Below are 13,841 nucleotides of genomic sequence, written 5' to 3' on the forward strand. Positions count from 1 at the left end.
TAATATTTCATTTACAGGATAAGTTCAGTAAATTGCTCAGTATTATACCTGAAATTCATGCTATAGCAGTGCGTGGTGAAGAACATCTTTACATCAAGCATTGTGCTGGTAGTGCACCGTCACAAACATTATTAATGGAGATGCTTCATGCTAAACGAAAATAATTTAATTTTAAAGAAAACACATGAGAAAAAAAAATGCGTAAATTAATGATGAAAATGTTTATTTCATAATAACACATTTCCAATATGTGTGTAAAGAAAAAATTATTAAAAAAAATTCAAAAAAAAAAAACTAAAGATATTGAGAGGATTTGATTTGCTGATTCTGTGATGAGGCATGATAAGGTAAAAATCTTATTAAATTTTGTTGGACATGTAGCTTCTATTTGTAAATTTTTCTTTTCCTTCTTTCTTTCCATCTATCCAACTACTCCTTCGCATTGTAGGCTAGCGATTAAAACTTTAAAATTTAAAGGATTTTTAGGATATATAAATGAAAGAATTGAACATGCGTCACACACCCATCCGTATCAAATCTTTTTAGGAATCTAAATTTAATGAAAAAATAAATCTGTCTACTTACGCAATGCCTAATTAAATAATTTTTAAAAGAAATGTATAACATACCACTATTTACACACTCACACAAGTTATTTGAAGAGAAAAATCTACACAAAATAGAAAAAAACAATGTTTTTCCATACAAAAAAAGAGTTGAGTATGGAAGTAAAAGAAATTGTTTTGTTTAACGAAAAATGCAGGCGATTATCCCAAGCATCCAAAAAATATATAAAAAAAAAACACGTCCAACATGTTATGTGGACATATCTTTATTTATTATTGTTACGATCTCAAAGTAGCTTTTTGGAATTAAGAAGAAGAAATATGAAAGCAAATTATTAAAACAGTGTTACCAATTACCACAAATGATTTTAATACAAATGATATAATTTTGTTTAATCCACAAGCCAATCCGAAAGAGATTCAAAATTTTTAATGTCAGTGCAATAAAATGGAATGGAATTTATGAGAAATTCTAAGCAGGTTCAATTAAAAATTACAAGATAGATACAAAATGCAGATTAATAGTGACCACACACAAAGAAAAATATGTTACCAGGTGTGAATTTCGTGAGCTGTTCTGGTTTTTGTGCATGCTGTTGGCTATGTGACTAAGGTGATACTCACCACTATACTGCCGAGGAAATTAATACCCGAATTATTTGGGAGCTAAAGTGTCTAGAGTTAGTCATGAATCATTGCATTTTGTTAGTCCACAGGCTATAAAAATCCAAAGATTCCATGTCATATCGATCTAGTAGCTCTAGATATTACAAATCAAGACAGAAATCTTTTAGATTTGTCTGTGTCATTTTCACCTTGACCTTCTTGGCAGTAAAGGCGTGTCCTAGTAAGAAAATGTAGGGCAAAGCATATTAATGGACGCAATTTTCCTAAATGAAAACACAAAGATTAATAATCAAGTCAAAGATAATAACAACAAAAATCAGAATAGACTGGAAGTATGAAAAACACACCAAAAATAGATTACCTTTAATAAATTTTGTTCTTAAATTCTTTGTAAAGCACTCAGTAACAAGTAAAAATTGAAAAATTCTTTCATGAATGAATGAGAAATTGAATTGAACGAAACACCAAGACGACGACGATGTCTTTAAGAATTATTTATGTTGTAAATTTCACAGAAACTTTTTTTTCTTTTCTTTTTAATAATTTTCCAATTTATTTTAATTAACAAATTTATTTTCCTTTTTACTTTATCTCCTAGAATTTTTGTTAATTCTTTTGGGATTTTGGGCATAAAATGCTTATTTCTATAAGTTAAATTTAAAAAGAAAATGTTGAACCTGCATATTTGAAGAATTGCAAAATTTTGGCACACTAATCAGTAATGTCTGAAATTTATACTAGATGTCTCCTTGTAACTATTGTAAGGCTTACCAATTTTGTATGTTTTAGATGACTTTGTTGAGTAAATTTTGGATTACTTTGGTTACACCCAGAGAAAATCAAAGTTTACTCAGCAATTTCTGTTAAATTCGCATTAAAAATCAACGAAAATATAAGCAAAAAGAATTAGAAAATTGAAAATTTCTATTAAAAATTCGTGAAAAACCTAATATTGATTAATATTTTCAAGACCAATATGAAAGTACACACTTTAACGCAATTGGAAAATGAATCAATTTTTATAATGAATCAAATACTTAAAAAGAAATGTATTATTTATTTATTGTTTATAAAAAAAGTGACAAAATCTATCTAAAAACTGCACGTAGAAGCGAATACGAAAATTGGCATAAATTGGCAACTTTTGATGATGCTTCGCTTTCATTGTTAATACATAAAATTATCATAAATGTGTAAAAATCTAACGAACATTTTAGTACACGCGATAACGTTGAATTAATATTTATAAAAATAACTTTAAAATCGTCAAAGAACTAGAGACATTAGTCGTTGCTCCATTTCGAATATCAAGCAACATAAAATATTATGAAATCCATTTTCATTTAAGGAAAATGGGATACAAAATTGGTAGGCCTTATTTGATTATGAATTTATTCATGAGTTTTTCTGACACGTGACACTTGGTTCCTATAGATGTGAATCAAGGCACATGCTGATACTCAACCATCAAATCACATCACAAAATTCACATTTTTGACATCATTTAGAGTCAAATTTTGTTTCTATGTCTAACATGCTATGAGGATACCTTTTTTATGTTCACTATATTCATGATTAGATCTTATGACTGTAGATGAACACATCCTCAATTTCTGTTAGTCCAATTGTACAGATTTTGCCGATCGTTATGATAATTTTTATGAATCAAGTTAATTCTTCACATAAAAAATGTGTTTTATTTCTTTATAAATCTTTTTTAACAAACAAAATTTTAGACATGTATCATAAATAATTATATAATAATTATTAAGTTTTTAAAAAAGAAATGGAATACAACAAAAACAAAAAATGAAAGAGTACCTTTATTTCGTCATATACATATGATAATATATTATATTAAAAAGAGAAAAAAAAAACTTTGTGTTCATTATTATGAATCAATTTAATTGAATGAGTAATATGAAATAATTAATGTGATGTATTTAAAAATGAAAAAAGCCTTTTGGCCTAACCAAAAGGATGAATCTATATATGAATTATTAAAGAAAACATCTTTTGTTATTGTTACCTTTATCAAAGAGAAAAAGGCTCTTGGGATGCAAATGGGATGCTCATACATAATCTGCTGATTCAGCAAACTAACGCTGAATTCAGCTAGTTGAAGTGAATTCAAATAATTTAAAAATTTGGACTAATTTTGGCTCATTTAAGAATTTTAGCTGAATTCAACTTATTCAATAAATTTAGCTGAATTCAGTTCATCCAATAAGTTTAGCTGAATTCAGCAAGTTAAGCTGAGTGCAGTCAATTTAACAATTTTGACTGAATTCAGCTCATTCAATAAGTTTAGCTTATTCAATAAGTTCAGCTGAATTCAGCAAGCTTAGCCAATTCAATGCGTTTAGTTGAATTCAGCAAACAATTCAGCTAAACTAAGTAACCACCTATTGAGCATCCCTTTTGCATCTCAAAAGCAAGTATGAAAAGTATAAAATTTATTTGAGTTTTTGCACGATTTATTTTATGTTAAAAACTAAAGAACCGTCCCCCGATAATGTCAAGATACTGTAATTTAAATTTACTTTATTTGGTTCTTCTCACATCTCCTATTACTACTTATTGCTGCAAATATTCTATTTAAAGAATAACACACAAAAAGAACATACATTCCATATCATTTTCTTCTTTCTACCATACAATGAGAGAATATATGTGTCTATTTCTATCAAAAAAAAAAGATAAAATTTAACTTTAGTTTTTCTCTTAATTTTACTTACTTAAAGATTTTTTTTTTTGTATTTTAAATTAACACAACACAACACACACAGATTCTTGTAAATAAAATGAAAAATAAAACTATATTTAAAATTAAAAGTGTAATATACGTAAAAATAAGTTAGGATCATACGAAACCGAAATGCAAAATTTAGACACAAAAAAAGAGAAAAGTTCAGTTTAAAAAAATTTTAAAATTGCTTGAAATAAACTTCAAAACTGGATTTTTTTTTGTTGATCTTAATTTTTTATGATTTTTTAATATGGTGGCGGATTGTTAAAATATAAGAATTGAAAGTTGGGATACATTATGGTATATTAAAAATGTTGTTAAAAATTGATTTGGAGAAAATTTTATTTCATATTTATTAAAAAAAAATTCTAATAGTTCTTGAGTTGAAAATTAAGGTGCTAAAAGCTTTCAATAGAAGAAAAAAAATATGAAGAAAATAATACAAAAAAGTTATTAATATTTCACATTTTAAATATAAATAATTAAAGAAAAAGAACGATAGAAAAAAAATATGATTAAAAAAATAAAACCAATTAGACAAGGCACATAAAAAACATAAAAGAATCACTTTCATGTCCGCGTGGAAGTTCAAAAAGAGGAGAAAACATGAAAATATTATGAAAGGTACCTACCAATTGTTTTCATTAATTTTAATTTTTTTCTTAGGCATACGAGAATATATGTATATTGAATTATAATTTTTATTAATGATTGATATTTAGTTTCATTATATAATTTGAAAAATGTTCAGTTTTATTAATTAAAAAAAAAGTGAAATAAAAATTGAAAAAAAAATCCCTTTATTGGTTTTTATTATGATTTTTATGATTTTTTACTTATTTTTTTTCAAGATTTTATTATTTTTAATATTGCAAAATCTGCAATAATCTTCGTTTAATTAATTTTTAATATTGTTTACTTTATCATAATTTTTAATACAAAATTCGAAAGGAGCCGTTACAGGAAAAAATGACATTTTTTTAAAAATGGATAGCAAGCTCAGCATATCCCCCATAGTTCCCTCTGTACGCAATAAGTGAGTCTAATCCTTTATCGTGTTATAATGAACTACAGGCTTACATCAGTCGTACAGATCAATTGAGGTTCATATCATGCTGATTGGAAATTTCCAACTTTTTGTACCACTGACTTCAAAATTGTATTTGTATGCATAATTGAAGGACTAAAGTTGTCTCTAGTTTGGGAGGGTTAGTGCTAATCTTAACAAAAAAGTCTACGAACATGTTATTAAATCTAATTTAGAGACTTCAAAGACAAGGCTTCGAACCTTTAATTCCCTTTTCGAGAGTCGATCTAGTGGGATAACCAGAAATTCTTTGAGGGAGAGAGGGGGTCTCTGAAATTTTTTTGTATAGATTGCAAAATTGTACGGGGATTTACTGTACGAAGCATCCTCTTAAGTATGGTCAATTGTATTGATTGAGTATACTCATGAGTCCGCTCATTTAGATGAGTATGTTCATTGTCTGTTAGAGACAGACAATAGGATTTCCATATGATTCGTCCAGACAGGTACCTTAATAATCACAAACAGCAGCAAAACGCCTAGTCTAAAATTATGAATTTACGATCGAAATATCATCAATCAAGCTATTGATCAGTGTTATATTATTAGAAAAAATGGAGCTTTATTTTCACTCAAAAATTCTTAAACTTTTTTGTGTTTTGTTATGAATTTAATAATAAATGTTAGAGAATGGCAATGAAATCCATAATAGAAAACATCTATGAATCTGTAAAGTACAAAAAGCATGTGAATGAGTATGAAAAAAAGATATTACAAAAAATGAAAAATAAGTCAAAAAAAGGAGAATATTTTTATAAGAAATGCATCGATATCTGCTGACACAAAATATGATGGAGGATGAGAATGTATTAAGGAATAAAAAACAAAATATAATTAATTTTTGCACTGTCTCACACTCACTCATATAAAGATATATTTTATAATTTATAAAAAAAATCGTTGGATATTGTGTAGAAGATGAAAAGCTATTATATATAATTATATTATATTACATTGTCGGTATGTACAAGTGTTCAATTCACAAAAAAATGAGAGTAACTTTCAAAAGGACAAGCTGAATTTATGATGATGATATATTTGATGAAAGGAATAATGATTTAAAAAAATAGATGTTAATAAAAAAAAAATATTGCATAAATCGATGTATGCAAAAAGAGAAAAAACTCAATTATGTTTGATGAACTATTAACTGGAAAAACTAATAACAAATATATTTTCGGAAAAAAATAAAAATAAATGATAAATTCAAAATGGAATCTGTGTTTTGCCTTACTCAACTTATCCACTTACCCTTACCTGGAAGGTACACTAGTTTAAATAACCAAAAATCCGACTGAAAGTCAGTGTGACTCATGCGCGAAGTCAGATTCGATGAATCTGGCTTTAGGCTAGAGTCAATTCAACCTAAGATCGGGTTTTATGTCATTTCTACGCTACATACTTTCCGGGTTATGTTTTTTAGAATACAGGATCTCAAACAGCCAAAATGATCTCCAATCATTCCTATTATGTAATTCAACGTCAACATTACAAATATTGACATACAAAAAATTTTGGATTATAACTTCAACTAGGATCCATTCCACATCAATTATTGTCGCAAATCTCAAATTCATTTCTACCTACATATTTCGTCTTACCTAAGCTATCAAAATATTAAATCGTGCGTCATATTCGAGATAAAATCATTAATGCTGTATGGAGACGTTCACTAATTATGTGACGTGAAATATTGACTCATTGAAACTTCCCGTCCTCCTCATCTTCGATAACAAACCGAATAGCGCAAGTCAGTTAATCGATTCAAAATCGGGCACTGAATCTGGCACCAAACACGAGTCACATCGACTGGGGCCGAGTTTTTGATCAATTAACCGATTTATGCTATTCCGGAAAACTTTCATCTTCTTTGATGTGTATCTCCATTGTTTGAGTCAACAAAATCTCAAAGCTATCTCTTCCCCAAATCTCCCGAAAAAGGGGTTGCGTAATAAGTGAAAGCCCCCTGATACTGTGTATTGCCATTATTTATTATATGATTCCTCAAGAACCTGTTAATACCTCAAAAGACAAAGAAAATTAATCACTTCCATATCTCAAATCAAAACCTAGTAAAATCAACAACCACACTAGTTATTCCTTATAAATTCCATTTTTATATCAATAATATACATCTAAAAAAATAATAACATCGAATCTAACAATTATTGGTAATAATATTTATAGACGATTTAACCAGACACTTTGGTGTGTAAACTATTCGTCTTAAGGAATGTGTTGAAGGAATTCAATTTGAGGTCCAATTTCCTATTAAAAATATTTATTATGCTTCATACCGAATAAACAGTTCAACATCTATTATGTATGTAATTTTTTGATCGTCATTATTTGTTCGAAATAGAATTGAATCATCGTTAGCTGCTATAGTTCCTTAAAATTATGGGAGGGGCCATGGAAGACCAGAGAAGTCGATGTTTCCTCCTGTTGAGTATTAATAAAGTCATCAATAAGTTAAATATAGTATATCCACTGAATATTTACCTAAACCAGCATCAGCTTCTAATAAATTCATCAAAACAGCCATTGAAGCGTCATCATTGCCATCCACAGTTGAAACTTCACTGGTTCCTAAAATGATACATTTAAATTAATGTCAATTGACGTCAGCAAATTATTTATTCCTTACCATTTTCTAGATTTAAAGCTGAACTTGTTCTCGAGTGATTGTAGGTCGAAAAATTCGAGTAAGTTCCATTCAATCTTGTTGGCATTTCAGATGATACTGATGAATTATCCATACTCATTGTAGCTGCTTGATGACTTTCAGTCACTAATGAAATAGTTTGTGCCAATGTTGGATCAGGATCGGAACTACTAGAGTCTGGTGAAGCATCACCCAATCGTCTTTGATAGTCTAACACTTGTTCGGCTATTTGTCGACCAATTTTACTAGCTTCGATGTGTGTATTGATCATTCGTGTCATTTCTCGTCCGTTTGCTGTAAATTAAGGGTTTTAGTGACATAGATAATCATCAGAAAATGGAAAGACTTACTTTGATTCAAAAAATCATAATTATTGTTCTCATTATTGTCATTGTTCCTACTTTGATTGCCATTCTCATAATTGCGCAAGTCGGAGAGAATGACGTTGTTTTTTGCGATGAGAAACTCAATGTCCTGGAAAATTGAACGATATTCATAAATCATCTCTAAGCTTATTAAGTAACTTACCCTTGTCCAAGGATTTTTAAAAGACTTCCATTCACTTTGAACATTAATAAAGCCATTATCCTTTGTCCGCATTCCATAGATCGGCGTTGTGACTTTCTCCGAAGTAGTTAATGCAATTTTATGAGATTCAGCTAGTGCTGCAATATCGCGATGATTAAAATATTCATACATGCTCGTACCAAGTAACTCTTGGGGTAAAAAACCCAATACTAATGTGGCTCGTTGATCAACAAATAGAAACTTTCCGTCATTTGCATGCCGTGATATAAATTGGACATTTCGCAAGACTGGATTTCCCCTGTTGCTATTATTTGTAACATTTGGCTTCATATTCTTGCAAAATCCATCATTATTATAGTCTATTAATCTTCCGACCGCAACAAGACATGAAAGTGATAAACATTCGCCTTCCGTCTCAGATTCTTGTTCTGATGACTCAATGCCAATTTTTGCTGGCGCCCATGACTTTAAATATCCAATACTCTGAATTGTTACAAACTTTTTATCAGCCATTTGCTTTTTATTACGACGATGGCATGTAGATGCATTATTTGTGTCTGTCTCCTCCTTCACCTGTACTGATGATTTGCATTTCATGCGACAGAAAAATGAACGTCTTGCGCCGGGAAAAAATGATCGAGTTACTGCTGGAACATCGGAATGTTTTACAGGAAGCATCGCTAAAAATTTATCAAAAATAGTCAGAGGAATTTACAGACAATTATTCATCATGTTTCTTACTTTTTGCATCAATTAGTCTCTCACGTGGACTTAAGTCAGACGAGCTCAGCTGTTCCTTAACTTTTGCTATGTCTGAAGGTTTTTAAATGTATCATTAGAATTTTAAATGTTATGGATTGTAAATTGTCACCTTTTGGATGCAGAATGTCAAACCAGCTTTGACCTAACAGCTCGCCTTGTGTATAATTGAGGATTTCGGAAACAGATTCGGAAACATAAAGGATTCTGGAAATAAGACGATTGTCTTTAAGGACATTAAGGTAAATGCTGCTACATACCTTCCCCTGTCACATCCAACGACAAATAAGAAACCTTCTGCAGCTTGTAAAATCAGCATTTTAAGTTCCTGATCTGACAAAAAGCTTGGCTTAAAATCAGCTGTATAAGAATGCACAGCACCTCGAATAGTCTTCAAATGCTGCACTGCCATTCTCAATACAGTCAGTTTATCTAACTTTCTTGACATCGCATGGCACATTGGAATCATGGCAGACAATTCAGAGATAAAGTTATTCATCTTATCCCTTCGTCGCTTCTCAATTTCAGAATGATTTGCTCTTTTGGGAATTAAAACTTTTAATTATGATAGTTTTATAAAAATAATAAAAGAACTAACTTTTTGTTATCGTCTGTTGTTCTAATTGACTTCGCATCATCCTCCTCGATATCGCTAACTTCCCTGGAAAAAGAATGAAAATATTTATTGAAATGTTCTGGAAGTGTTTTGCATTTTAATATAAAGTATGGTATGAGGTTGAAGATGTCTAATTATTTGATAGAATAGATTTCCTAGAAAATGAGATAAGTTATTTATAATAAGACTGAATCTTATTCAATCGTATCTAATGTTAGGATTTTTTGATTACGTATAGAATTTAAATAACGTCAAACCAATTGACGAATTTATAAATAAGTTTAATAAGAAGAACTTCTTTTCGGATTTAATAAATGCAATGTTTATTCTTTGAAATTCTAAATCAGACTAAAATATTCATACGAAGGGGTCTACAACTATAAAAGGGGAAAATCAACTAACTGTAGTTTTCAATATAATTTAAATATTAAACGACAGTTGAATTTTTCTCAACAAAATTAGTTTTAAATATCTAGTATTCTTTGATTTTTCAAAGTTTTTATCGAATTTGTATAACGTTTCTAGTTTCTTAATGCAAATTTATATTCAAATATGGATTAAATCCTTTACGGAACATCATTTTGAATCGAATTGAGCAAGACTAGCCGTAAGTACTTTAATAAAATTCAGTTAATAACCAAAACCTGCTCAAAATACAAAAGTTTCTTGAACTTTAGTTAAATATTGACTGAAAAATTTCCGGTTTATCGTCAGATTTGAGTTTATTGCTATTTATTCATCAATTTCTCGTCATCATAATAAACATGAAGCTGTTATGGTTTCTTGACTCCTTCGTGAATCATTATTATCTTAAAAAATAATTAAAATGTAAGAGCATTCACATATCTACAAGGTGTCATTTACCTTGCAGAGAAATGTAAATAATTGAATACTTTGTAATGCCTTTTGTCAGCTTTTTCGTCTGAATATCTTGTTGAACATGCGAGATGTAATTTTAAATTGAAATTTAATTTACAAAGAGTTGCGAAACGATGTTGATGTATTGTAATTTACTTTAGATTTCGATAAGAAATTTTCTTAAGATCTTTGGAACTGAGTAAGGCTTCTCTGACGTTTAACTCTTTAGAAATGATTTCAACCCTTTCGGCTATTAAGAAAATTTTCACACTTTTGTTTCAATTCTTGTAAGATTTCTTTTGATGTTATTGTTATGAAAATTTCATCAAGGAAGCATCTGTAGCTTCAACCTATTTTTAGTGAAATATACAAAATCATGTAAGTTGATTCTCTTGGTACGGGTCATAAAGGATTGATTAAACAATCGTTGTTCAGAATAATCGCAAAGTATGTCATGTAATCTGATTTGCAAGTTTGTACTTAAGCTCTTGAACTTATTACGTTGATAGAAAATTGCAATATTTATTAAAAAGAAACCTTTTTAATATGATTTGAATATTAATTATTACGTAATTTACTTGGCATTAGCATAATTTTCAAATTAGGTTCAAAGTAGAGCTGAAAATGATTTGCTTGACGTTGAATTATAGGCATCAAACAGATGTAATCCTGAATTCCCAAAATCCCGCCAAAAATGTCAACTAAATTAAAATTTATTGTTTTCTTCCCAGATAATGAGACTTATTAGGATATACGTCTTGGAAATAAAAAACTAAATTGTTTGTTTGAACAATTGGTTTTTAATAGACGGCACCTGACAGTACCAATTGATGGGATTAATGTCTTTTTTACTATATCTGCCTGATGGTTCCTAACATTCACTTATTACGTAACACAAAAAATCTTCTTTTTTATTCCCCATCCACTACCCTAAGAGTGTTGCATAATCACCAAAGTTGTAATCATATTGGAATCAAATTGCGTCACATCTCGGAATAGATTATCTAGTCTTAAGAGATGGATAAATCACTATAAGCTCATTTGCCCTGTTTCCTTACAATTACACAAATATCAAGTAGCACTAGATTTCCAAGACTATAAGGATTTAATTTAACCAACGAGTTCACAAAAGAGTCTTTTCTTAAAATGTGTTCAATCTAACCTCAATGTTCTAATATCAAAGTAATACTTACGAAAACGAGAATTTCCGCTTCCTCGATCCCTTATTGTATTGATCGTACTGCATATTGTCCATATTCCCAGAGCCTGAGGAATCCATTAGATTAGTACTTGTATCTGATCGCATGAAATTATTTCCAATTGTCATGTCTTGATATAAACTTGTTATACTGCATGTATGGGGATATTTGATAAAAAATTATTCGAGTGTCAAACCCAAAAAATTTTTGAAATGATTTTACTTTGATTTTTGTGTGTTTAAATCGTAATAGACGTTGTATCCTTGCTCTTGTTCATCCTGCTGATTCGGAACTAGAATATGTTGTTGATCAGTCAAATATTGATGTTGATTTGGATCCTGTTCGTTAGTTTTCGCTTCACCAAGGTCCGCTAAATGATGAGTTTTAAACTCTTCCAATGTCACAAACTCTTTTTCATCATCCGATACAGACAATAAACGTGAATAGGGCAGATCTGTAGATTTAAATCAAAAAATTAATTTTCTTGAATATTTCCATGACTTTTTTTGGAATTAAACTTTCCACTCATGTCCTTTTCTATTAATTTAATTAATTTTTCTCAGCTAAACTCATAAAAAAAATCACAAATTTCTTTTAATTAAATTAACTAGAATAATTTTCTTCCACTTCTACCCGACCGACCACTAACGATAGAGGATCAAACGCAACTAACACAATTTGTAATTGTGACATTCTAATTTATATATTTTTTTCCCGAAAGACTCAACTTGATATCATCAATAATATTGTTGTTGCCCAATGATTTCCATTTCATTTGAGATTCTGAATTTCTTGAATAATTTTGTATAAAAAGATCGGCTACATTCTCATCATTCTCCTACTTATTTACATCAGCAACAGCATACTTCATGTGCGTGATGAGCAATTTGAAGGAACACAACATGAACATAAACGATATTTTAACATAGGAAATCCAAATGGTTGGGCCGTTTTGCGCATGCATTTGATTTTCATTCAACAAATGTTTATGATGTGAACTGCTGTGAGATTTTCTCCTCTCTTTATTTCTCTTTAATGCTAAATGACTTGTGAAAACCGACTAGGATTTTTCATACAACGCAACAAGTTTTTTCACATGCAATGAGGGGTGGTTCTCTCTCTTTTTTTACGTAATCAAATGGAAATGAAATGATTGGAGAAGGTGGATCACAGATATATTCCTTCTCTTTGTTGGATATTGTTATGCAACGAATTATTAAAGGGATTTAATGTCGCGATTTTAATTAACAATCGATTCAATCCTTTTTTAACGAGATTGAGTTCATTTTTAATTGAATTGTGAAACTGTGAGGATTAATGTTTGGAAAATTACTGTAATCAATTGGTTTGCTCAAGGATTTAAGCAGAATTAATGAAATTATTAAGTATTTGCTGTTGAATTTTATCAAATTTTTTGAGAATGAGGTTAAATGCAAAAAGGATAAATTAATCAGTTTTTAATCATGTATAAATGGAAATTCAAAGGTATTCTGTTTTGCTCACATTTATTTGACTATTTGAAATAAATCAAATCTTTAGATAATGGTTAATTATGATAAATTTTCAAAGTTAAAATCTTTAAGTGAAAAATGTAAACAAAACTTTTACCGCTAAAAGTTCCAATAAAATGCACAAAAATAACTACTTTTTCATTTCAAAACAAACAATTTGATCAACATATTTACAACTGCAATGTCCAATTACGTCTTTATATGGCGATTGAATCGATAGTCAGCTTTGAAAACAGTTTTACAAATTTTTTTCACAATTTCATTCATTCACCCAATTAAAATGCCGCTAACTTTATTATTTTCAATTTGTTGATTCTTATTTTTGCAAATTATAGACTAAACACTTCTGAACTTGTATGCATTTGATTGTTTTGATTCAGCACTTTTACTATATACCTATGCAATAATATAATATTTCGGAGCAAGTGTATCGAATTGCCTGTGGAAAATGTATTTCATTAATTAGATTTTTTTCCTATGATTGTGTATGTAGAGTAATTGAGTGACGTAATAATTTGAGAAACCATATCAATTGTCTTTAGAATTAAGGTAAGAATAAATTGCCATTCCGCAGTCACCCTTCTAATTTTCCCAGTGCAACACATCATTATAATTGTATAGAACTAGTTATCTCGATGGAAATGAATTCAATTTTTCTATTTATTTCCTATTTCTT

The 13,841-nt window shown here is 29.4% G+C and overlaps 2 protein-coding genes across 4 annotated transcripts in view; one reads left to right on the top strand and one right to left on the bottom strand.

Moving 5' to 3' along the window:
* ftz-f1 (ftz transcription factor 1) overlaps positions 1-4,960 on the top strand; it is a 39,668-nt gene extending 34,708 nt beyond the window's left edge. For 2 of the 3 annotated variants that reach the window (XM_070645400.1, XM_070645399.1), the window contains exon 8: positions 18-4,960. In XM_070645400.1, coding sequence (XP_070501501.1) covers positions 18-164 — 147 coding nt within the window. In that variant the 3' untranslated portion in view covers positions 165-4,960. The remainder of the gene's footprint in view (positions 1-17) is intronic. The other variant, XR_011544776.1, reaches the window with a different exon arrangement.
* Positions 4,961-7,135: 2,175 nt separating this feature from the next.
* On the bottom strand, positions 7,136-12,304 carry cyc (basic helix-loop-helix ARNT-like protein cyc). Its single transcript, XM_070645529.1, has 11 exons — positions 11,877-12,304; positions 11,649-11,804; positions 9,580-9,642; positions 9,242-9,520; positions 9,094-9,188; positions 8,964-9,035; positions 8,223-8,902; positions 8,045-8,168; positions 7,677-7,988; positions 7,532-7,618; positions 7,136-7,471 (listed from the first exon to the last, which is right to left on the bottom strand). Exons 2-11 carry the CDS (start codon positions 11,780-11,782, stop codon positions 7,428-7,430), a joined length of 1,890 nt encoding a protein of 629 aa, XP_070501630.1. The 5' UTR covers positions 11,783-11,804; positions 11,877-12,304; the 3' UTR covers positions 7,136-7,427.
* Between the last annotated feature and the right edge of the window lie 1,537 nt (positions 12,305-13,841).

Source organism: Chironomus tepperi, unplaced genomic scaffold (genome assembly GCF_022539635.2).
Source record: "Chironomus tepperi strain 1889 unplaced genomic scaffold, CSIRO-AGI_Ctep_v1 contig_354, whole genome shotgun sequence".
NCBI classification, from domain to species: domain Eukaryota; kingdom Metazoa; phylum Arthropoda; class Insecta; order Diptera; family Chironomidae; genus Chironomus; species Chironomus tepperi.

Coding starts and splice junctions, on each gene's coding strand:
- cyc (XM_070645529.1), bottom strand. CDS start 11,782: ATGACAATTGGAAATAATTTCATGCGATCAGATACAAGTACTAATCTA. Junction 9,036..9,093: donor TGACATTCTGCATCCAAAAG/GTGACAATTTAC, acceptor AAAAACCTTCAG/ACATAGCAAAAGTTAAGGAA. Junction 8,169..8,222: donor TTAAAAATCCTTGGACAAGG/GTAAGTTACTTA, acceptor TCAATTTTCCAG/GACATTGAGTTTCTCATCGC.